Source organism: Bidens hawaiensis, unplaced genomic scaffold, assembly GCF_021521415.1.
Source record: "Bidens hawaiensis isolate Kalapana, Puna unplaced genomic scaffold, B.hawaiensis_p1.1 tig00004617_1, whole genome shotgun sequence".
Taxonomy (NCBI): domain Eukaryota; kingdom Viridiplantae; phylum Streptophyta; class Magnoliopsida; order Asterales; family Asteraceae; genus Bidens; species Bidens hawaiensis.
Window position 1 is genome coordinate 45,710 of NW_027491281.1, and position 25,956 is coordinate 71,665.

At 37.7% G+C, this 25,956-nt stretch overlaps 2 protein-coding genes across 3 annotated transcripts; both read left to right on the forward strand.

The window, feature by feature from the left end:
- The first annotated feature begins 706 nt into the window (after positions 1 to 706).
- On the forward strand, positions 707 to 4,116 carry LOC143627182 (binding partner of ACD11 1-like). Its single transcript, XM_077097064.1, has 8 exons — positions 707 to 727; positions 808 to 911; positions 1,033 to 1,108; positions 2,860 to 2,931; positions 3,024 to 3,089; positions 3,184 to 3,524; positions 3,605 to 3,728; positions 3,839 to 4,116. The coding sequence occupies exons 1-8, from the start codon at positions 722 to 724 to the stop codon at positions 3,857 to 3,859; spliced, it is 810 nt and encodes a 269-aa protein (XP_076953179.1). The 5' UTR covers positions 707 to 721; the 3' UTR covers positions 3,860 to 4,116.
- A 3,110-nt stretch (positions 4,117 to 7,226) lies between these two features.
- Positions 7,227 to 13,364, forward strand: LOC143627195 (uncharacterized). 2 transcript variants are annotated; one of them, XM_077097079.1, is made up of 10 exons: positions 7,228 to 7,586; positions 8,318 to 8,801; positions 9,387 to 9,564; positions 9,655 to 9,883; positions 9,971 to 10,110; positions 10,198 to 10,487; positions 10,646 to 10,858; positions 10,945 to 11,436; positions 11,538 to 12,773; positions 12,878 to 13,362. In XM_077097079.1, the coding sequence occupies exons 2-10, from the start codon at positions 8,550 to 8,552 to the stop codon at positions 13,100 to 13,102; spliced, it is 3,255 nt and encodes a 1,084-aa protein (XP_076953194.1). In that variant the 5' UTR covers positions 7,228 to 7,586; positions 8,318 to 8,549; the 3' UTR covers positions 13,103 to 13,362. The 2 variants fall into 2 exon arrangements, with proteins under 2 accessions (XP_076953193.1, XP_076953194.1); XM_077097078.1 differs by having other exon boundaries at positions 7,227 to 7,586; positions 9,387 to 9,883; positions 12,878 to 13,364.
- Positions 13,365 to 25,956: the final 12,592 nt, after the last annotated feature.

Genomic DNA, 25,956 nt, shown 5'->3' on the forward strand with positions numbered 1-25,956 from the left:
AATAATATACTTTTGATTTGATGATAAATTGTTTCACAAATAAATGAGATGTTATAACCCGGTTTAAAAGTTATATGGTTTTGATAAAACCCAAGACCTGTTTATTTATTTTACTATGAAATTGATTTTTTAATTATAAATAATATTTATGAAAGTTAATAATATAGTTATGGTTTAATGAGACCCAAGATCCGTTTATCTTTTTTACTATCAAATTAGTTTTTTCATTTAAATAATATATATATCTTTTTTAAAATAAATAAGATATTATTTTTTATTATATCCTAATTTATAGGATTTTTATATAAATAATTTGGTGAGAATAATTTTTAATTTAATGAAATGTTATAACCCGTTTAAGGAATATCTGGGTTTGGTAAGACCCATACCCATGAATTCGGGTTAAATGCATGAGAAGCCTCCATTTAAAAATCAAGCAAATATGGTGACTCCAAAAAAGAGGAAGCGACCACATCGCGACACCTAGGATTTTTATGTCTTCGTTTATATATATTACAGATAATATAATAATATAAATATAAATTTGGGGATAAAGAAAACAAATATATATAATATAATCCCATTCTTCTTCTTCATCATCATCATCATCATCTTGCTTACCTGTTAATTACATAATAATAATAATAATAATTACTCTTTCTCTTTCTCTTTCTCTCAACCTGTGATCCACACGCTTTCGTAATCCTTCATACCAATTAAAATGCAGGTGAGTTCTAACTACTACTACTAATCGATTCATATTGTTATTAATAATTTATGATTTGTGATTGAAACTTATTATTACAGACGAGAACGGTACACGTAGGACATCTGTCAGATCTAGCCACCGAGAGAGAAATTCACGAGTTTTTCTCCTTTTCCGGTGATATCGAGCAAGTTCAGATCTGTCGGTCAGTATATTATATATCGAGTAGTTTAATTTGATTTTGTTACGGTTAATAATAATAATAATAATAATAATAATAATAATAATAATAATAATACATGTTGTATTGTAATTGACGGTTGCAGTGATTCACAACAACACAAGACTGCGTTTGTGATGTTTAAAGATCCTAAAGCTCTTGAAATTGCCTTATTGCTTTCGGTAATCCATCACTCAATTTACTTATTGTTATTATTCATTCACTTTTAGGGTTTTCAAAATGATATTATTATATTATTAGTGTTTGTTATATTATTCTGGAAAATTAGACAATTGCAAAAGTGAAATATATGGGAGTACTCCTTTACCTGATAATAATTTCACTTCTCTGTTTCTCTAACCTAGTTTTGTGCCCATCGCGGTGCACTAACGTGTGCTTGGTTGCTATAGGTTAAGTTATGATCACGTTACGGGTACCGACACCAAACCCAAAAACTAGATTAGCAACACGTAGAATACTCGTATGGCTTATGATACAGGAAAAAGTAACATGGTTAACACAATAACACAATGTTTTATTTGGTCGATAAAAACCGGGCGTTGGGGTAGCAAGTCGACGCGAATATATTCGGTTTCGGTTACATTCGTTACGATACCGAAACTAAAACAGATAAAATTGTATGGCTTATGATACAAAAAATAACATATTTAAAACGACGTTTATTTGGTCTATCTGCGCGTTGCGGCAATGAGTCGATGGGAATTGGGCGCTTTTTGTTACATCTGTTACCAACTAAACAAAAAAAAAATTACATATTTAAAGCCAAAAATTAGACAAACATTAAAATAATAAAAAAAATTGTTCTGCATCACTGGCTATCGATAAGACTTCTGCACTTTGAAGATTTTGATGTTAAGGAAATATTCTTTCGATTTTAGGCGTGCATGGAGGGTCATTATGTTATTTTGTATTTAGTTAAGGTTCAAAATCTTCAAAAGTTTGGATTGTATGGAATCATTATGTTAATTAATTATTAGTCAGGGGTAAGTTTTATTTTAATGATAACCTGGTCTAATATTTTGGACAAAAAGAGAGATCTTTATTGAAAATTTTATGTGATACTGAATACTGTTACAATTCTATGATTTTTGTATTGAAATTTCCTCATTGAGTTGTATATGTATGCATTTATGCTTGATTTTAAGTTTTAACTATACACAAAATTATCTATGCCATTTCTTGGAAATTTGGAATTTTTAATAGTTATTAGCAATTTTGCAACCACTCAAGTCAACAAACTAATGACCACAGATTTGTGGCTGCATAGTCATTCCACTTTGTCCAGCGCAGACTTTTGGTCCTACTTTGAAATACACAGGCAAAATTCCAAAATTACAATAAAAAATCCTTAATATTGACACTGTATTTTTTTTAAATGTTTTGCTGATCAACCTTTTGTTTGTCTTTATGCTGGATGGAACCTGATTTTTTTAGTTAGTTATTAATTATCATTGTTTATGCACATCTTGGGTCCACTATTACCACTATTTAGTTGGCTCGTTATTAATTTAAACACTTTTCGGTTATGGTGTTACATGCTTTGCCAACTTCAAGCAGTTGGAATTTAGTCAGACTGAATAGGGTATTTCTTTTATAACCAAAAGTTGTTTTACAGTAATTCACAACATATTTCTGCATTAGTTAAATGTGAAGTTTCATATTTTTAAAGAAGCATATTGCTCTTCCTTTACTATCCACTATAATATAGGGTGCATGTTTTGCTGTCTTGCTTATTAATAGTGTTTAAAGTGCATGATGTGGTTGCATTATCATCATCCAAAAGTAAAGCTGTCATAATGACTATTTTAATCATAAACAGGCTGATAACATCTATTTACTTTATTATGCAAAAGGCCCCACTTTATGCCTTAAGAAAATTGGAAATTATATATTCTGTTTACATTTTTTACAGGGAGCAACCATAGTGGATCAGATTGTTAGCATTACTCCTGCAGAAAATTATGTGCCAAAATCTGAGTTGCGGGTATAGTTATTACTGTACAAGTGTACATACAAATATCTTGATTATTTTCTTTTATCGTGTTTGAACTTATGTTGTGATGCTACTTCTTGCAGGAAGTTCATGAAGTAGATAATGATGTCAGCATGACTCCCGAAAACTCTTCACCATCTGCACCAGAGGTAATAGCTTTCTAACTTATAATTCTGTTTTTGTTTTTTCTTATACAAATTATATTATATTGACAGTTGACTTATATATTAATGTGTTACACAGTCAAATAGTAGTTCGCCTCGTAGTGGTAATGTGTACATGAGTAAAGCACAAGTTGTTGTGTCAAGTGTTCTGGCAAAAGGTTCAGCAATTAAGCAAGATGCAGTGAATAAAGCTAAAGCATTTGATGAAAAACACCAATTAAGAGCCAATGCAACCGCTAGAGTGAATTCTTTTGAGAAAAGAGTAAAGCTTTCAGAGAAATTTAATGTCGGGGTCTCGGTTGTAAATGAAAAAGTGAAATCTGTGGATCAAAAGCTTCAAGTTTCAGATAAAACAATGGCTGCATTACTGGCAGCCGAGAGGAAACTTAATGACACAGGATCAGCTGTCAAATCAAGCAGGTTTCGCCTTCTTCAGTTTCGTGTAATTCAACTTATTTAAGTTTTTAAAACATTAGTTTAACATGTTAAACTGTGATCAGGTATGTAACTGCTGGAGCAGCTTGGCTTAATGGAGCTTTTGGTAAAGTGGCAAAAGCGGGACAAGTTGCAGGAACAAAAACTAGACAAAAATGGAATTTGGCAGTCTCAAATTTAACTGCAAAGGTATGTTTTTTATTTGAAAGAAATTTGAAAAAAATATAAAGAAAGGCTGGTTCATTATTACATTCTTAAACCTTGTTTTGAGCTGTACTCGAATAAATTTGGATTTGCAGGATTCGCCAATTGCTGCATAAGCCGTGTTTATAGATGGCTGCATGCTTGTTGATCATATGGAGTTCTCAATCATCAGAATGATTATTAAGATCCATTTCAGATTTGGAAGCTTGGTGTGTGAAATTGAACATATTTTTTATGGGCAGTTTTGTGATTCATTTATTAGTTAATTGTCGCTGTGTAATTTTGTTGTGTGCAACTGCAAAGACGTAAGTAATGATGTAAAATTGGTTTTAACATACTGTGGATGCATCTCTACTTTCTATTTACATGGGCTTGGTATGAATATTACTAAAACAGTATATCCAAATTTCACTATATAAAAATTTGGAGAAGTAAAGAAGTAATTTTGATATCTGAAATTCAACCTGAAACATCGATTTTAGATGGTTAATCCAAGTATTCAACGTTTTAGTAGTAGACAATTATAACCAGTGTATTCCTTGTAAAACAATTACTGTTGATGGCTTTAATTCAAATGTGATGGTTACATAATCTTAATTTACATTATTTGCTTTAATAATCATCTAATGGTTTAAAACACGTGTTAGTTGATGTTGAGTCTAAAAGGATGATTAAAGTTTTAACTATGTAAATGAGGTTATGAGGCTCATGGGAACACTAAGGGTGAGGTGGGTTTTGGTTTGATAACATATCAAAGTTAGTTCGTGTACGGATATAAACGGATACATCAAGGGTGAGGCGGTTGTAGCTATAGATTGTGGGTTGAAAAGAAGTCGTCACTTAAGGGAGCTTTTTTCACCTATCTTCACTAGGGAGATCAATGAAGTTCAACATTGTTACGCTCTTATACAACACGTAGTGTAACTTTTAATTAGAAGATGAGGATGTCTTGGATGGGTGAAGTGAATTCTTGGTCCACTCCCTTAGGCTGTGATGCCTGCCATTATACCAATGAAAATGTTGACATGGCACCACCCCGATGAAATCGGCACCTTTGACGGTGGAGTTTTGGATGTTAAAATGCCGCTAATATTGCCGACCAAATATGAGACTTCCAAAAGAAAATATAATACTTATTTATTCATATCAAAGCCATATGAGACTTACAAATTTGAACTGATGGTGAAGATAACGTTCGGAAAAAAAAAAACTAATTGTGAAGATGGTCTCTGTGAAAACTGTGGGTGGGTAGGTAGGGGATGATATCATATATAATTAATATATTCTATATATACATAAATTATTTATTAAAAGTAATACATATTATTAAAATAATTAAAAAACAAATTTAAATAACGAATACATTATGTTTTTATTTAATATTTTCAATGTAATAGAATGTTTTTAAATTTGTTAAATATTATGTTTCTTTCAAATTTTAATTATATTAATAACTTTAATAAAATAAATTTATTTTATTTAAAATGAAGGAAGTAATGAATTGGTAATTTGAGGACCATTTCTTTGATATTATGAAAGAGAGTGGGGTGAAGTATTATATGATATGGCGCTAATATGACATTGTAAAGTGAGAAGTAAAATGGTGTCCACACCTGATAGACTTAGAATGGAAATCTAAAGAAACTATCCATTCAAACTCGTGTCTTATGTGTGGAGAGACGAGTGAAACAACCTTTCCATTTGTTGATCACTTGATCTCATGTAATGCTACAAAAAGCATATCGTCACATATCAAGACTTCGTTCAATCTACTGAGCCAGGGACGGAAAAAGCTTTCAATTGCAAGCGATTCGTATATCCACGATAATAGAAAATAGACAAAATGGCAAAACTAGTCCTTTATGTTAGCACGTTTTTTCAATGGTCGTCCTTTAGCAAACTTAATAACAGAAAACATCCTTTATGTTCAAAAAACGTTGCACGGTTCGTCATTTTCACTAACGAGGGTTAGTTTTTCTCGTTAAATCCAGTCATGTGCACCTCATGTGAGGGCAATTTAGTCTTTTTACCCCCTCAGGGGTTATTTGTGTAATTGACTTAATATTTTGGACTTTAAATAAATAAAAATATTTTTTCTTTTTAACCATATCTTCTTCCCCAAACACCATTAACACCATAACCAAACACCATTGACCCCCACCACCACTCATCATCATCATCATCATCATCATCATCTCAGATCCGACCCTTTTCAAAACCAAACCCGATGACGGAAGGTAGATCCGATGACGGCGACGACATGGGTTTTCGGCGCTAAGTAACTTTCTCTCATCATCACTCATCATCATCATCATCATCATCTTTCTCTCGCTAACTTCAAACCCAACCACCCACCTCTCAACAAACCATCACCTACCACTGCCACAACTAGCCACGCCACATCTCCGTCTATACTCTCTCCTCTCTCTCTCTCTATACCAACACCAAGCATCATCACTACCCCACCGCAGAGAGGCCAACTCTCTGGCGGTTGCTCAAATCCCGCGGCCACCAATCACCACCACAGCTTCAAGATGACGGTGGGGTTCATAGCAACCACCAAACATATATGTCTACCCAATCGCAACTTCGACTTCTCAACAATCGTTATCACCATCACAACTCCAACTTCTCACCGACCGTCCTCGCCACAACCGCCGCCGCCGCCGCCAAGATCACATTTGTCTTTCCTTCTCTCCATATCCAACAAAACCCTTGAAATGAAAAGCCTACTTTTTTTATTTCCTCCGAATTACAACTCACAATTTTATCTACAATTGATGTTCGTTCGATTAAGTCTTCTGCTACTATGGACATATAAAATCTGGTTGTCAAAGTTTGTATAGAGGGGGGGGGGTCGTTGGGGATGTTACTGTTGTACAACCGGAATTTGTGGTGGTGGTGTAACTGGTGTTGGAAGGTGGATGGTCGGATCTGAGAAAAAGAAAGGGACGGAGGGAGAGAGAGAATGAGAGAGAGAGAGAGAGAGGGGTTAGTTTTTTTTTTATTTTTTTAGTTTTAATTAATAAATAAATTGTAAAATTACAAAATTACCCTCATGTGCGTTGCACAGACCAAATTTAACGAGAAAAATTAACGGGGTTAGTGTCAAAGGACGTGACGTGAAATAGATTTGAAACATGAAGTATGCTTTCCGCTATATGTTTGGCCAAAGGACGTCTATTGAAAAAACGTTCAAACATAAAGGACGTCTTTTGCCATTTTGTCTAAAAGATACTAACTTAAGGCCATTACATTGGATAAAAAATAAAACAGAAATTCTATTATGAGAGTCTTCCAATACGACATTAAACACGAAAATGGGTAAATCACGAAAATGAACATTGACTAGTCAAATTTTATAAAATAAATACTTAAGAACGAAAGAAAACGTATACTACTATACACCATTTCCAATTTCCTTAAGGTAAAAAGTAAACCGTAAAAACATTTTACCGTCATCACCGGTTAAAAACATGAAAGGTGTTATCCGCACACCCCATCCACGTGGCACATGTTAGGATGGGATTTACGTGGCCGCACATCTCTCTATGGAGACCCACACACCCACTCAACCCGTTTGCGTACCTGCGACATTTCAACCTTTTCCTTAATTGTGAAATCCCATTTTCACCCCTTCTCTCCTTCCTCCCTCTGCGCATTTGGGCATATCCTCAAGATCCTCATATTATTATTATCACCATCTTCAATTAATAATATATCAATTTCAGACGCATTCATTCCAAATTCAGAGAGGGAGGGAGCGGATCAAATCAAATCGAATTGAATTGGGTTTTCATTGTTATTGATTCTTGGTACCAAAAGATTCTTACTTGATTCAAGGTAATGGGTTTCTTTTCATTTTCTTGATTTCGGTCAATCTTCAATTAGGGTTTGTTTTAATGTGTGCCATTTTGTTCCAATTCAATTGGGTTTTCATCGGTTTTGATTCTTGTCACCAAAAAGATTGTGACTTGATTTAATGTAACGGGTTTCGTTTAATTTTCTTGATTTGGGTGAATTTTGAATTAGGGTTCGTTTTAGTAATTGGAATTATGGTCTAATTTGTTCCGATTTCGACTGCGAAACGTTAATTTTGATGAAAAAGATGCTTTCTTGTTGTAGGGTTTGTTTAAATTTTGACTTTTATAAAATAAAAATTGAATCTTTTTGTGTTGTTTAGATGTGTACATCAACACTTGAAATATCAACATACGTGCATTGTAAATTTAGCGACCGGTACGTTTCGATTTGGTGTTGGGTCGATCTCGGTGTCACACATTTAGGGCAAATTGTGATTGCAGCAATTGTGTATCAAGTTTTCTTTATGTGTGATTGAAAATTTGAAACCACCCTCTTTTGAGGGTCAACGGTTTCGTAATTATTATTTTCTTACCCGCAATTGTAGTTTAAGGCTATCTTGTATGGAAATTTTAAATCATAATTGGAATTTGAATTAACTATATAATAATTTCGTAATGTGTTCGTCTTTGTCAAACATTTTGTTCTTTTTGTATCTCATATATAAATTATGTTTAGTTGTTTGAATTCTGATTGTTTTTTTTAACTGGTAGGTGATTCAAAATGCGCGGTGTCGTCTACTAACTTCTGTGTCGCTGAATCTTCAGAATATGTGATGGCGCATTTGTGAACTGTTTCAGTGTTTCTTTAGTTGGTCTACGATTACAATAAATATGGCGTTGTAGCAGTTGCTTGGTGTTTGCAGTTTGATATTTACAGATCTTTATTCCCTTCAGTTATTAGATTAACTAACAGTAGTTGTTCGGAAAGGATTCGTAGCTAGTGATGGAAAGACAAAACCACCAAACCTCTGGTTGTAAAGTCTCAGCAAATGGGCCCACCAAGGATCTATGGCTAGCGGTGCAAAGTGGATGTGTGGTTGATGTGGATTCGGCCTTGGTTTTACTGAAGAAAAATGGAGGCAATATCAATTCAAGAAATGCTTTTGGTCTTACTGCCCTTCACATTGCCACATGGCGAAATCACATACCGATTATTAAACGACTGTTGGCAGCTGGTGCAGATCCTAATGCTAGGGTGCGCTTTCTTATTTTCCTAATTCTATTGATATTTGACAACCGTACGTTTAATTTATGTAGTTTATCATAATTGTTGCATAAAAAAGGTAACATAAGCTGGTCTGATCTCTGTTTTGGTCAACCCAATATATTTCCGCTCACAAGATCCTTAAAAGTTTCAATTTAATTGATTAAAACCCTCAAAACTTTTAAAGATCCTGATTCACCGTGATTTGGACGTGTTACTATGTCAAAATGATGACATATTAGAAGAATATGCCATGTTTAACTTTTTCCATATTAACGTTTTTAAATATTAATTTATGACGAATGTCAGACCAAACTATATGACCTTTTCTATTACAATAATTAAAGTTCCAAACTTTCAATGAGGGTTATCGTGTCAAAACGATACACGTGGCTGATGGCGTCTCCTTATGTTTGACCGCGTTGATCTTGTTGAAAGACTACCCTATATGAAAATATTTGGAAATTGGTTACCTTTTTTGCGGTTCAAAACATTTTGTATTACTATTACCTTTTATGCTATAACCTCTGGTATAACTAAACAAAAGGTTAATGATTTTGCTTTTTATTTATTCAGGATGGCGAATCTGGATGGAGCAGCCTTCACCGGTCCTTACATTTTGGTCATTTGGCTGTTGCTAGTGTTCTGCTCAAATCTGAAGCTTCTGTTTCAATAGAGGACTCTAAGTCAAGGACACCTGTCGATCTCTTATCTGGGCCGGTTTCACAGGCTAATGGCAATGGAGATGGTTCAGGTACTCTTTTTACAACCATGCATTGTAATAATGTAATCTGCATTGATAGAAAATACACTGAATATGTTTTATTCTTGTATATGTTCTCAGTAGTGACAGAGTTGTACAGTTGGGGAAGCGGTGTTAATTACCAATTAGGGACTGGAAATGCTCACATTCAGAAGTTGCCTTGCAAGGTGGATTCACTTCACGGTTCTTTTATCAAGTTGATTTCTTCTGCTAAGTTCCATAGTGTGGCAGTTAGTGCTAAGGGTGAGGTTTACACTTGGGGATTCGGGCGTGGGGGCCGCCTTGGTCACCCGGATTTTGATATCCATAGGTAAAATCTTGTGTTATTCAATGTTGTATAGGTTTTAATGAAGATCACATAATCGGTTTCATCACTTTATCGGTTAACCTTTTGCAGTGGTCAGGCTGCAGTCATAATTCCTAGACAGGTAACGTCAGGGTTAGGTGCTCGCAGGGTCAAGGCTATTGCAGCTGCTAAACATCATACGGTTGCAGTCACTGATGGTGGTGAGGTCTTTACTTGGGGTTCCAACCGAGGTAATTAATTAATTACCTTTGCATATTTCATCTTTTTTTTTATATAAAGAATAGACTCGATAATTCTTATGCTATGTTATTTTTCAGAGGGTCAACTTGGGTATACATCGGTCGACACCCAAGCAACACCACGAAGAGTCAGCTCTTTAAAGTCAAAGATAGTTGCTGTTGCTGCTGCAAACAAGCATACTGCTGTAGTTTCTGATTCGGGCGAGGTTTTCACTTGGGGCTGCAATAAAGAAGGGCAACTCGGTTATGGAACTTCAAATTCGGCTTCCAATTATACCCCTAGACTGGTTGAATACTTAAAAGGAAAAGTTTTTATTCGCGTATCTGCAGCCAAGTATCACACCATGGTTTTAGGAGCTGACGGAGAGGTAAGTTTTCAAAAAGTTACCAAACATTTGGATTAATTTCATATCTATCTAACTTATAACAGCCTGTTTTATTTTTAAGTGTTTTGAAAGGGTAACATGTATATGAAACTGCCCCAAAAATTATAATTTTTGATGCTTATTTGGTAGGGCTTTCGCAGGTATTTACTTGGGGTCATCGGCTTGTAACTCCAAAGCGTGTAGTAGTTGCGAGAATGCTTAAAAAAAGTGAAGGCACCACGTTAAAGTTTCATCGATCAGAACGGCTTCACGTGGTCTCAATTGCTGCAGGGATGACACATAGCGTAGCTTTAACCCATGATGGTGCATTGTTCTATTGGGTTTCTTCTGATCCCGATCTTCGTTGTCAACAGGTTCATCATCACCGTCATCGTATCACCATTCGCCATCACCATATAACTTAGTTCTGAAGTATATATGTTTTTTTTCTTTGATGCAGTTATATTCACTTTGTGGAAAAAATATGGTTAGTGTGTCGGCTGGAAAATACTGGACGGCTGGAGTTACAGCTTCCGGCGATGTTTATATGTGGGACGGAAAGGCAAAAAAAGACGAAACACCAGTTATTACTCGATTGCATGGTGTCAAACGGGCTACTTCAGTTTCGGTTGGAGAAACACATTTATTGGTTATTAGCTCTCTTTATCATCCTCCATATTGTCTCCCATCTTCCGGTAGTCCCGAGTGCTTGAAGTCGAAGTTAAGTGACGATTTAAGCGAGTTAGATGAAGATTTTGCTTACAATGATAACGAAATTGACAATATGGCATCAAGTTTACAAAAGGGTAACGGTGAAAAGAAGGAAGCACCAAGTTTGAAAAGCCTTTGTGAGAAAGCGGCAGCTGAACATTTGGTAGAGCCAAGAAACGCTTTACAACTTCTTGAAATTGCGGACTCACTAGAGGCGCATGATTTAAGGAAGCATTGTGAGGTAATTTTTGAATTTTCCTATTTTGACCTTATCATTATGTGTTTGTTTACCCTGTAATCTTGTTTCATGCAATCTTATTCAATTTTTGATAATATTTGCAGGAAATTGTGATACGTAACCTTGACTACATTTTTACTGTCTCAACGCATGCGTTTGCTAGTGCTTCACTGGATGTTTTAGCTAACCTTGAGACATCACTGGATTCAAAATCATCTGAATTATGGAGTCACCGCCGCCTTCCAACACCAACAGCCACTTTCCCTGCTGTTATCAACAGTGAAGAAGATGACAGTGACGAGTTTTTCAGAACACGCGATAACAACAGTGGTGAAAATATGGATTCACAGAAGGAAAGGAACCAAAGATTTGATAGCTTTTTACAACCGTATGATGCTGCAAATCATGAAACTGGGAAACAAGTCCGCGCCTTACGAAAGAAATTGCAACAGATTGAGATTCTGGAGGAAAAACAGTCCAAGGGTTATCATCTTGATAACCAGCAGATTGCAAAGCTCCAAACCCGAACCGTGTTGGAGAATTCACTTGTTGAGCTTGGCGTCCCTGTTGAGACGATTCAGGCAAAGTCAACTTCTCTCGTTGACCAGAAGAATGAGGGTACCAAGAAACAGAGGAAGAAGAGCAGAAGAAAACAGGCGCATGGTGAAGAGGCGCACGGTAGTTATGAAACTGATGCCAAGTTGAATACAGTTAAGGGTTTCTCACCTTCTGCGGATTCACAAGTTGACCAAAAGGTAGTTTCAATAAAACCTGAATATGGTAATGTTCAGCAAAAGGAGATGGACGACAAGGGTAAAATAGACATTCTGGTTGTCGAGGTGGCACCTGTGAAAGCAATGAAAGATCTTTCATGCTCGAAAAGCAAGAGTTCCAATACCTCATCGCCTGCATCGTCCAAGAAGAAAAACAGAAAAGGAGGGCTTTCTATGTTTTTAAGTGGGGCCCTTGATGACACCCCACCAACGCCTAAGATTGTCACCCCACCAACGCCCAAAAGCGAGGGCCCTGCGTGGGGTGGTGTCAGCATTCCAAAGGGACCCACGGGATCCACCTCTCTTCGCAAGATACAAGACGAGCAGGGAAAAACGATGGCCAGCAAGCCCGTTGCTAGAAAGGAAGATCCGTTTGAAGGCTCACCCGATGTGAAATCGAGTGGAAAACTTCCGTTGAGTTCCTTTTTGCCATCAAACCCGATTCCCATGGGGCCCGCCCTGATCCATCAGGCGCAGGAGCCCGAAAGAAGCACCCCTCCTTGGATTTCTTCAGGGACCCCACCTCTCGGTGGGCGCCCGTCTCTTAAAAGCATCCAGTTGCAACAGGTAACTCGGTTTCTGTTTCTTGAATTTGGCGGAAAATATGATCTTTATTTTCTTAAAAAGTTGTTGGCATAAAATGAAAAATAATTATATTTTTGAATAATCAGGAGAAAAAACAGCAGACACTGTCCCACAGCCCTAAAACAAAAACCACCGGGTTCTCGGTGAGCAGCGGTCAGGGTTCGCCATCAGATTCAGGCGGTTTGAACAGGTGGTTCAAGCCAGAGGTTGAAGCAGCGTCTTCTATACGGTCAATTCAGATCGAGGAGAAGGCTATGAAGGATCTGAAGCGCTTTTATAGCAGCGTTAAAGTTGTGAAGAACCAGTTTTAAGAAGCTATGGATCATTTTCGAGCTCTGTTTTTCTGTATATCAACTGTAGATACCTTTCAGCAGTAGAAGTCTACAGTTTTCTTTCAGTTTGTTAAGAAAGACTTCTTTAGACTTGGTTGGTTAATTAAGATATCTCTCTGTTGGGTAAGTTGTAAATAGCATCATAAAAGTGTAATAACCTTACCATTAAGGTTTTAGTATTAAGGCTGCACATTGATTTGTTTTCTTGATTTTTTCTAAACCAGTTTTACATCATTTAACATAATTTTATGAACTAGTTGTCCGGTGCACGGATACATTGGCTATACATATTCACTGTCGCGTCTCACCACAGTTACAAGATTCGGCGTATTTTTATCCGCTTCTCTTATCTCCTCTCGCCTGTTTAGGATATATAAATTTAACATCTTGCAAAACTATAACTACAGAAAATTGACTTTCATCTCATCAACCTATTTTCTCTCGACTAATTGGTAAATACTTGAATTACTAACTTTTTAATGTTTTTTTTAATATTTTTTTAATTTATCTGCAGTGTAATACACTAATATTTAATATACTACATTGATAAGGAGGTATTAACCAGAACTAAATAATAATAAAGGAATAATAACAAGTTGAAGAAACACTATTTTCCCAATCAAAAGTCTAAACCTACACATACAAAGAAAAGAAAATAAATACAAACTATAAATAGAAACAACATAATAATAATAATAATAATAATAATAATAATAATAATAATAATAATAATAATAATTAATAACCAAGATTTAAAGATGACAATACATGTGTTGGAATAATCGTGTCTATCCTAAACAAACATTTATCCTAAAACCCTTCTCTTATCAACACTCCAAACATATATATCCCAATACAACACAACACTTGTTGTCTATAAATATCAATAAGTTTTGTTTAATTTCCTTATTCTAAATCCTTTTAACAATCTCTCTATACTCTAGCTTCAACATGTAAGTTATCTTTCTTTCTTCATCGTGCATTTGTTGATTCCAACGTTTGTGTTTCGGTTTTCGATATGTTGAAGATTTTATGGTATACCAAGCACATATATGACATGCAAAAAGTGGGATTTACATGATTTTATATACGCCTTTTGCTTATTTTTGTTGACTAATTCTTGTGTTTGTTGTTTTGCTTATTTTTGTTGACTTATTTTATATATGGTTAATTAGGGTTTGGATCAAATACAAATGAAATTAACGTGCTAAACGTGAGAATCAAGTAGAGTACTTTTATATACATGTAGAGTAATTATGTAAATTACTCTATGCAGTAATTTACATAATTACTCTACATGTATATAAAATTACTCTACTTGATTCTCACGTTTAGCACGTTAATTTCATTTGTACCTATATATTAAATAGAAGATTTATAGTTGTGAGACAAATTTACTATTCAATTGTATTTGTTATTTTGAAGCATGCTCTACAGTTGCCTGATGCACACATTCAGTTTTGGCTCTTCCATGATCAATTTGACTCACACTTTGTTCAATTCATTATTTTATCAACAAAATTAATTAATTTAATTAATTTCCTTCTGTCATGATTAATTCCTTATTTTGTACTAGTAATTTAATTAATTTCCTTATTTTGTACTAGTAATTAATTACGTATCAGCCCATAAGAATCAAAACTTTGTTTTTAGTCGGATTGGGTTTGCTATCCAAAGGGTTGCGGCGCAGCTTATTGCCCGCTTACCTGTCACTTCATTGTAAATCATTTGGATATTTCTATGAAATATAAAAAAGTTAAGAAGTTCTAAAGAAAAAAAACATGCATATATGATAAAAACTAATTTAAAGAAAGTTACAAGTTCACATTAGTCCAATATATATATATATATATATATATATATCCTAACATTTTGACATTTGTGGTTTAAATTTATATTTGGTTTGACGTTTTCAAGTCTGTTTTGATACGGTTTAACGGTTACCCCCCCGCCCCAACCCCCAACACACACGTTCTGAATATAAACTTAACATGGCTATAGATAGATGTCATACGTACCATAAACTTAAAGCTACGCGCGGGTCAGGCTACTAGTTATATCTTAAAATATAGTTACATCCACTTTTCATAAATTTTCAAACATATTTATCTATGAATCAAACCAATATTAAACAACTCATTTTTAATATGAAACTTTAAACTTGGATTGGTGTGATTGAAGTGGTTTTAGATAATATGGCAAAGCTTTCACTGTGTTTTCATAATACTGTCAATGTGGTGTTGCACCACCATTGTTGAATGTGATGACATGAAATACAAACACCCGAAAGTCCAGTGACGAACCCAAGAAATTTTCTCATAAGGGTCGGTATTTGGTACTCAATATATTAAAATTTTCATCCCGGTTCGTTCGCTCGGGTCGGATCAGGTCAAATCAGTATATAATTTTATTTTTGGGTCGGATTCAGCCGGCCGTTCTAACTGGGTCGTGCCATATAAAAAGATATATAAAATATAATTCTTTCTTGCCTAAATGTATATAAAAATATATATATTCTTTTCTGGTTGAACGTTGCTAATTCTAGACTAGACATTTATACCTATCATTACTTATTTTAAGGTTTTTTGTATGGATGTATGTTATAAAAATAAATAAAAAACAATTGCAAAACAAAAAGAATTTATATGTTTTAATACTAATCGAATAACATAATAAATAAATAAACTATAGTTAAAGATTTCTTATATATGTATATGTTGTATAAATAGAATTAACGTACCCGTAAATGACGCGTGATTGAATACTGTAATAATGATTGAGTATAGTAACTTGGATTAATTTTGGAATCGTGATGTCACTATCAAATTAAACTATTTGAGGGTACACTCAATGCTTAATCGGATTAGACCAAGATATCTTGAAAACAGAATTTTGATATTGAAAGTTTCCGTGAGAAAACTTGTACCATTTGTGTATGATCTAAAAACCCGTATTTTTCTTTTTTCGGCAGTTTTTTTTTTCATTCTTAAAACATCACTTCAGAACCATTTGTTCTATATTCGTTATGGATATCCATATTGTTTATGGATCACACCAAATCATAAAACAACTTTTGTTTTATAATCTGATCACAACTCACAAGTCCAAAGCTAAAATGCAATTTATAAGCCCATCTCTATTAATTTGAAAGCCCAATATTATTAATATACAACCCAAATAGAGAGATGGCCCAACCGACATAACACGAAACATTATTATTAAACGAGCCTGCACTCCCGCATCTCCTAACTCGTTAATATCTAATAATGTTTATTAGATCATCAAGTTAATCCAATAACACTAAATCATGTTGATAACGCTAAAATTACCAACATTCCTCCCCCATTTTAGTGATATCCATGATCAACTTAACCATTCTCGCAGAAGCACAAACACATGCATAAATGAAAATGTCCTATGGATTGAATTTTCATTTTAGTATTTACACGTTACAAATATTAGAATAACAAGGATGTCACAATGGATTGAACCCATATTATCCATTTTAATACATGTAGGTAAATACACATGCGTTTACAAATCAAATTCACTTGACACGATGTTTTACTAGCCTGTGTCCTAATCCTTCAAAGAATATATCAAAGCTCAGGTCCAAAGCTTCTTGAAGCGGCTAAACTTCATACTCTTATAGGTAGTTAATTATTCTTGCACCTGCACTGCAATTTATCAATCAACTATTAAGAAGCTATACTTCAACCTACTTTATCTTGCAGTCCGAACACATACCTTGGGATGATTACATTAATGTGTTCCAATATCTTTATGACAAGCTTGCCTCATTGAATTAAGCACCTAACGTTGTATTAGATGGGAATTGGGTGTCTTGACATAAGATATTTAAATGGACTTTAAACCCATCCCCTTAGCTGATTTATTCACGAGATCTCTTCCTAACCCTTTTGTTAGATGATCAGCTAAATTAAGCTCAGATCTTACAAATTCTACAGATATCACACCATTCATGATTAATTCTCTAATCATACTATGTCTAACACCCAAGTGTCTAGATTTCCTATTATACACTTGACTATATGCTTTAGCCAATGTAGCTGCACTATCACACCTGATAGATATTGGTGATATCGGTTTTGACCACAATGGAATCTTAAATATTAAGTTTCTGAGCCATTCAGCTTCTTTGCCGGCTGCTGCTAAAGCTACAAATTCAGATTCCATTGTCGAATTTGTGATGCAAGTCTGCTTCTTTGAAGCCCATGAGATAGCACCACCACCAAGTAGGAATACCCACCCACTATTGGAAGAATGATCTTCCATATTCGTTATCCAACTTGCATCAGAATACCCTTCTAATACTGAAGGAAAACCTGAATAACACAAACCATAATTCATAGTTCATTTCAAGTATTTAAGCAGTCTGTTCACTGCTTGCCAATGTTGAGCACTAGGATTACTAGTATATCTGCTCAACTTTCCCACAGCATAAGCTATGTCAGGCCTTGTGCTAATCATAGCATACATCAAGCATCCAATGACCTTTGAATATTTTAATTGTGACACCGAATTACCTGAATTGGCCATAAGCCTAACATTTGGATCTATAGGAGTGCTAACAGGAGAACAATTAAAATGATTAAATTTCTTCAACACTTTCTCAATGTAATGAGATTGTGTCATGGTTATACCGTGGCTACTCCTTTTAATCCTTATACCAAGAATCACATCTGCCTGCCCCATATCCTTCATTTCAAAATTAGAAGACAACAATTTCTTTGTCTTATCAACCTGATCTTGGTCAGTACCAAAGATCAACATGTCATCCACATATAAGCAAATGATCACTCCTTTACCAGAGGAATCAAATCTATTGTAGACACACTTATCAGCTTGGTTTAAAAGAAACCCATTAGATAAGATCACTTCATCAAATTTTTGATGCCACTGTTTAGGTGCTTGTTTCAAACCATATAATGATTTAACAAGTTTACACACTTTGTGTTCCTGACCAGGTAATACAAAACCCTCGGGTTGTTTCATGTATACCTCCTCTTCTAATTCACCATTCAAGAAAGCAGTTTTCACATCCATTTGGTGAATGATTAAGTTATGAATTGAAGCAAGAGTTATAAGAAGTCTTATAGTGGAAATTCTTGCAACCGGAGCATATGTATCAAAGAAATCAATTCCTTCTTTTTTCCTAAAACCTTGGATAACCAATCTGGCTTTAAACTTGTCTATGCTTCCATCAACTTTCATCTTTCTCTTAAAGATCCATTTGCATCCCAATGGTTTGCAACCAGGAGGTAATTCAGTCAATTTCCATGTATTATTATGCATGATAGAATCCATCTCATCTTGGATGGCCTCTTTCCAGAAAGCAACATCCCTAGAAGCCATTGCTTCATTATATGTCTTAGGATCCTCCTCAATATTGAAACAATATTGATACTGATATTCAACCTCATTTCTCGTCCCTTCCACTAAATAAAGATGAAAGTCAGAGCCAAAAGACTTAGGCTTTTTGGTTCTTTTTGGTTCTAGTACTTTTCCTTGGTTCGTTAGGTATATCTATACTGCCATTCCCGTCAGATGCCTTCTCAACAGGATTAGAAATCCCACCTTGAAAATTCTGAATGACGTCTCTAGGTCTAGGCATAGAAGTGAATCTATTTTCATCAAAGATAGCATCCCTAGACTCAATGACAGTGTTCACAGAAACTGAATCATTAGATTCTAATACATAGAACCTATAAGCTTTTGAATTTTCTGCATAGCCTATGAAAATGCAGTCTATTCCCTTTTCACCCAAATTCTTTATCTTGAGTTCAGTAAGGCGTACAACAGCCCTACACCCCCAAACTTTCAAATAGTTCAAGTTTGGAGGTTTCTTTTTCCATAACTCATAAGTTATTTTATTCTTTTTATTGGGAGTTCTATTTCATAAATAACATGCTGTAAGCATAGCTTCTCCTCAAAACCCATCACTCAAACCTGAGTAAGATAATAAAGAATTTACCATTTCTTTCAAGGTTCTATTTTTCCTTTCAGCCACACCATTTTGTTCTGGTGTATATGGTGCTGTGGTCTGATGTATTATTCCAGTTGATTGAAAATATACTGGATCATAATACTCCCCTCCTCGATCAGTTCGAAGAGTTTTAATAAAATCACCATGAAGCAATTCAACTTCTTGCTTATAAACCTTGAATTTATCAAGTGCTTCATCTTTAGCATGTACAAGATATACGTAACAATATCTTGTTGCATCATCAATACAAGTAACAACATATTTCTTATTACCAAGTGAGGGTGTATTATGATAGTTACATAAGTCTGAATGAACAAGTTCTAATAACTTAGAATTTCTTTTAACATTTTTAAATGGTTTTCTTGTAATCTTTGTTAATTTACAAGTATGACATTTATTTTTATTCATATTAAAAGCAGGTATTAAACTCATCTTAGACATTTCTTTCATTCTAAAATAATTCACATGACCTAATCTAGCATGCCATAAATTAGAAACATAATCTACCCTGCTTTTAGATGATGATACCATACAAACAGATTCAATAGCAAACGGAACATTAATATTAAGTTTAAACATACCATTACACAAATATCCAAATCCAAAAAATGTTCCATGTCGAGATAATATAAACTTATCCGACTCAATAACCTGTTTAAAACCATAGTTATTTAAAACAATTCCAGACAGAAAATTCTTTCGAATCCCTGGAACTTACAACACACTATCCAACAACAAATGTTTTCCAGATGTAAATACAAGCCTGACTTTCCCGATTCCTTTGATAGGTTCGGTTGCTACATTTCCCATTCTAAGTACATATCCATCTTCAATTGGTTCAAAAGTTTCAAACCATTTCAGATCTTTGCATACGTGACTCGTAGCACCCGAGTCTACCCACCATGCAAGCATGTCATCCTGTACATAAAAGGATTCAGAAATAAATGATACACAATTCTCTACAAAATTGTTTTTAAGAACCATTGAACTTTTTGAGTCCAAAACCAAACTCAAAGACCGAGTTCCATTTATTTCACAACCCAATGGGTTTTTTCCTACTTGTACACATCCAGTTGGTTGATTACCAGGACCATGGCTCATCAATCCCATGTGAGTACCATAAACAGTTTCGTTATTAACTTTGTTTGGGTCTTTCGACCCACTAGGACCTGCCTCATCAAACCCGTTTCCACCCGCAAATTTAATTCGACAATAAGACTTTAAATGTCCCCATTTTCCACATCCCCAACAAGACTTAGTCTTCTTTTTGGGATAATCATGATCCCGGTTAAACTTTCGTTTATTTCCGATTACCATAATTAATTTTGAAAATAATTGAACCCAATATCAATAACCAGAAACAACATATTAGAAACTAATGCACAATCACAAATTACTATATTATTTACTATAATATATCAATCCGTTACTTTCTAGATAATATCCATAGGATTTTTTTTCTACAACCAAATCATTATATTTCCGAAACAGTGAACAAATATTAACAAAGGAATTATTTATTCAACACTAATCACAATTTGATTTACCCCAAATCCAATATGCGATCACTATTTTCCAATCAGCGCTATTAAAATAGTTTAATCTTTGTTGTATAAATAGAATTAACGTACCCGTAAATGACGCGTGATTGAATACCGTAATGATGAATTGAGTACAGTAACTTGGATTAATCTTGGAATCGTGATGTCACTATCAGATTAAACTATTTGAGGGTACACTCAATGTTTAATCGGATTAGACCAAGATATCTTGAAAACAGAATTTTGATATTGAAAGTTTCCGTGAGAAAACTTGTACCATTTGTGTATGATCTAAAAACCCGTATTTTTCTTTTTTCGGCAGTTTTTTTTCATTCTTAAAACATCACTTCAGAACCATTTGTTCTATATTCGTTATGGATACCATATTGTTTATGGATCACACCAAATCATAAAACAAATTTCGTTTTATAATCTGATCACAACTCACAAGTCCAAAGCTAAAATGCAATTTATAAGCCCATCTCTATTAATTTGAAAGCCCAATATTATTAATATACAACCCAAATAGAGAGATGGCCCAACCGACATAACACGAAACATTATTATTAAACGAGCCTGCACTCCCGCATCTCCTAACTCGTTGAAGAAACACTAAGTGACCCGGTACAGATTATAGATAATCTGGGGGTTAAGTAATGTTTCCCACGAATGAGGTCTAGCTGAGAAGGCTGTTCTTCAGGAGACCTGCAAAACAAACACCGTAAGCTCGTCACTGAGAAGGGGGGGGGTTCCTCCTTGTGACCACCCTCCGGCGTGAGAATCAGACTAGGTTGCTCTGAATATAAGTGTATATTAAGAGATTGCTAGATAACTGGATAGCAGATGATCTTACCATTCCAAGATGTTGGAGTATTTATAGCCGAAGGTAGGTTTTCTAGAAGGTACAGCCGGCTGAATAGTATTCCTGTTCAACCAACAGTGGATTACGCACAGGCCATACTGGTTGGTGGGTAGGTTACGGCCAACAGTAACAAAGTCGGCTGCACTATTCCACCAACTGTAAACTATGCACGTCCCACTTACTGTGGATTGTACGCAGGCCATGCTGGTTGGTGAATAGGTTACGGCCAACAGTAACACTATTCCACCAACTGTAGGCTGCGCATGCTCCACAGTAAGGGTTGGTGAGTAGGCAGCGGCTAATAGTGACAAACAGTACTAGAGGGTGCTCCTCCTCGCACTGTTGTCGGTGAGCTGTCACCCTGTGATTGGCTCATGGGCTGTTCTGGTCAGATCGTCTGTCCTATCCATACCTTGGTAGGTATGGTACAAAAGATCTTTCAGAATCAGACTGGCTCATTTGGGCGGGATTGTTCCCGCCTTGCTCATTCCTTCACGTGACTGCTGAAGTAGCTAGTGTCTTGTGCGTGTAGCCCTGCTGTCTGCGGGTAGCCTTCCCTGATGGCTTGTATCCGCAACTGCGGGAACAGGCGGGGTACTTCACCATTGGGAGGCTTTCCCTGCGTGTACAGCTTGCGTACTGCGCGTAAGATTCTATGAGCATGGTGGGTCCTGCGGGAGCAGATGGCCTTTGCGCAGACGTCCCTGTTCAAGGTGAGTCTTGCGGGACCAACTGGTCTCTGCTGGGACCTACCTCTTCAAGTCCCCCCAGTCCAATGTTCTTCTCACGAATGTTTAATAAAGTGAGGTGAACTTTTGGACTTTAAGCAAGGGGTTTTGAAAAGGGTTTAGTTTTAAGGTTCTCCGTGGGGATTCTTCCCGCGGGTTTCCTAATGTCACTTGCAAAAATTCCCGATTTTTTTTTTTTTGCTTGATCTTTGGGTATGATGCGGGTAGGTATGTAACCTTCTCGCAAGTCAGGAGCGTTGAGTCTCACTTGTGTGGATTCTCCTTGAGGTTTTAGTGGTTTTGAACATAGTGATCAATTATGTTTAAACCACCAATTCCATCCTGGAGCCTCAAACAATGTAGTTCTCGACGTTCCCGCTATGCGGGGATGTTATTTCCGTTTCCGCAAGCATTGCCCAGAAGATCCTTCTTGGTTTCAATTCCCTGCGGAGCGCTAGGTACGTGAAGGGTTTTGCCTGAACACTGTACCCGCGCTCGTCTTACGGTTACTTTACTTTCAAGGTGCCCCTGGCATCAATTCCCTGCGGGTGCTAGGTATGTGAAGGGTTTTGCCTTAACACTGCACCCGCACCCGTCTTATAGTTACTTTGTTGCCGGGGTATTCTTGGCTTCAATTCCCTGCGGGTGCAAGGTATGTGAAGGGTTTTGCCTTAACACTGTACCCGCGTCCGTCTTATGGTTACTTGGTTGCCAAGGTAAGGGGTGTTTTCCCGCTTACTTTTGAATCTTTTTGAATTTTGAAATTCAAAAGGTTGGTAAGGATAAGAACAATCCAAACATCTGAAACGTCGTGCGACAGTTTCTTCTGTGTCAGGACGTGCAGGAAGTTATGGTGACGTGACAGAACATGGTCATTCCAGTCGCTTTTTCAGGCGCGTGGGCGTGTTTTTTCGGGCGCGTGGCCGCGAAGTTACTGGCACGTCCTTTCAACAGCTGTTGCCAGCTTGCTTTTTGCCACGTGTCATAGTTTCATTGCACTGTCGATTTCTCTCTCCTCCGCATTAAATTCACCGCATTAATTGCGATTACTATATAAAGGGGAAGAGGGTTATTTGCAATTCACACTTTCACCTCTCTTCTTCTTCTTCTTAGTGATTTCCGGCAAATACTCCCCTTTTTCAGGCAAGCATTTTCCCGAAATCACTTTTCTTTCTGCAAAAATGTCTTCTCATGATGCTGAAGCTGTAGCCGACGATAGGAGTACTGCTGGCGAGTGCCAGTGTGCTCTACCTGTCGATCAGTACCAGTACATCGTCAGGAAGTTCATGCTCGAGTCTCTCGAGCCTGAGTTTCCTGAATCTCACCAGACTGTGTACGATGCCCCCAGTGGCAAGATCGGGGTATATGCTGCATTCTTTGTTTATGGAAACCTTAGGTTCCCATTGACAAAGTTTATGTACCGTGTCCTGGAGAGGCACGGGGTGCACCTGACCGAGGTGCATCCGATGGCGATTGCCAAGGTCCGGCACTTCGAGTGGGTGTGCCGGATTCTGGGTATTGAGCCCTACGTGGACCGCCTGATGACCTTCTATACTTGGAGGTGCGTCCAAGGGTGGTACACCCTGACAACCCGTATTAAGGGTTTAAAGATCTGCGTGACCGAGCGCAGTCTCCGATCGTGGAAGCGGGAGTTCTTCTACATCTCTGCCCGCGCCATCCCCATTGCTATGAAGTTCAAGAAGGGTCAAGCGCTTCCGAGCCTTCACGCTTCCAGCTACCAGGAGGCGGAATGGTTCGCGAAGATATCCCGGGTCCAATCTCCGGTTTACCGGTTTGCGGAGTCCGGGATGGTGCTGCTGGGGATGAGCCGGGTATGGAAGGATGCATCTCGGTTTCCTATCCTTCTCGAATACGGTTTGAACTCTATTCCTTATGGTATGTCTTGTCTTTCTTGCTGATATTAGTTTATTTTCTAACTGTTTCTTTTCTTTCAGAGGGGAATAATTTGGAGTCGCTCCTGTTCCCGCGGGAAGCTGACAGTCCCGTGCGGGTGGGCACTCGTGCTCTGGACGACAATGAGTTGCCCATCCTGGAGCAAACGGCGGATAGGTTTGTGGAGGTCTATCCGCCGGGCCAAGAGATCCTGAGCCACCGGCGGCCAGGTAAGGAGATATTTTATCCCGAACCCCTCAATGCTGTACCCGCTGTTGGAAATCCTTACATCCTATCTTCTTCTGAGGAATCCGCAGATGGTCCTCCCCTTGTGCGGAAGAAGAAGACTGCTGCCGGCGTGAAGGGGAAGGAGAAGGCCTCCACAGCTGATCCAGTGGTTCTATCTGACACGGAGTCAGATAGTGAAGAGGTGGCGGGGAAGCCCGGTGGTGAGAAGACCACTGCTCCGGAGGCTACGACCGTTACCTCCGGAGAACCAACGAAGACGACGGTGACCGGTACCAAGAGGCCGGCTCCATCGGGTTCCTCCCCGCCCGTCCGTACGTTCAGGGTCAAGAAAACCCGTAAGTATAATCATAATGCCTTTGTAGATTTGTCACTTCATAATTTTCTTTCAACACTTTCTTCTTTGTGCAGGCGTGGATGTTGACGCAATCCGGGGTGAAACGCAGGGGAGTACCTCCTCGCCAATGACGGTAGGCTCGGTCAGCCTTCCTGAGGCGTCGACCCAGTCGCCTGCGCCTGCATCCGCTGGTCCAGTTGCTCGTTCCGTCGAGCCAACTGTTCCGGCCGAGATGACGTCACCGCCGGCCGTGAGTGCGATTTTTACAGCATCCTTCACGGAACCGGCGGTTACTGCTGCTTTTAAGGAGGCGGCGACCGCGGCGGAGACCACGACGGCGACCACGGCGGCTGCCACCATGCCCGCACCACCGGTCTTTGCCACCTTCCCATCTGCCTGACCTGTTGGATGGATTTCCTTTAGGTTCAGGTGATGGGTTTGGCGGATATCGGCCTGTCATTGACCCTACAGGTGCGTAGGGTTCCTTTGTTTTCCCCCTTTTTTTTATCATCTTTTCCTTACTGTCTTTGTTTCTTTTGCAGTGTCGGATTCCAATGAAGTGTATGTTCCACGATGGAACATACGCCGAGGAACAACCCTTCGTACCCCTGTGGAGTGCGTGGACTGGGCTCGCCACGCTGCTCCTCATGGTGCGTTGGGGGAAGCCATGGCTAGCTACCAGGAGGGTAGGCTAACCAATGAGCTTCGGGTTCTCCAGGCCCGGATGCATCCGCGCATCGAGCTGCTTTGTCGTGAAAACGACAAGTTGAAAGCAGCTCGCGCCAAAGACGTATCTGAAGCGCGTGCTCTCCGGGAGGAGAACCAACAGCTGGCGGCAGCTGCCGCCGCCAAGGAGAAGGCCTTCAAGGCCCTCGAGGTTGAAGTTCAGGCGCGACTCGAGGCCCGTTCCAAGGCTGCCCAAGCTGTGAATGAACAGCTTCGGCTGGCCAGGGAAACTGCACGAAACGCAACCGAGAGGGCTGCCCAGGCTGAAGCCGTTGCTGAGCCTCTGCGTTTGGAGAATGAGGAGCTGAAAGGCAAATTAGAGGCTCTCCAACGCGCTCATGATGCCTTGGCAATGGAAGATGCCAAGAAACTCCAGGAAATCCTGGACCAGAGGGGGGTGCTTGACCAAACCGAGCGGAAGCTTAAGGGCGTCGAAAAGGCTGCCGCTAAGGAAGTTTTACTTGCCAACCTTAACAAGAGCGAAGCCGAACGC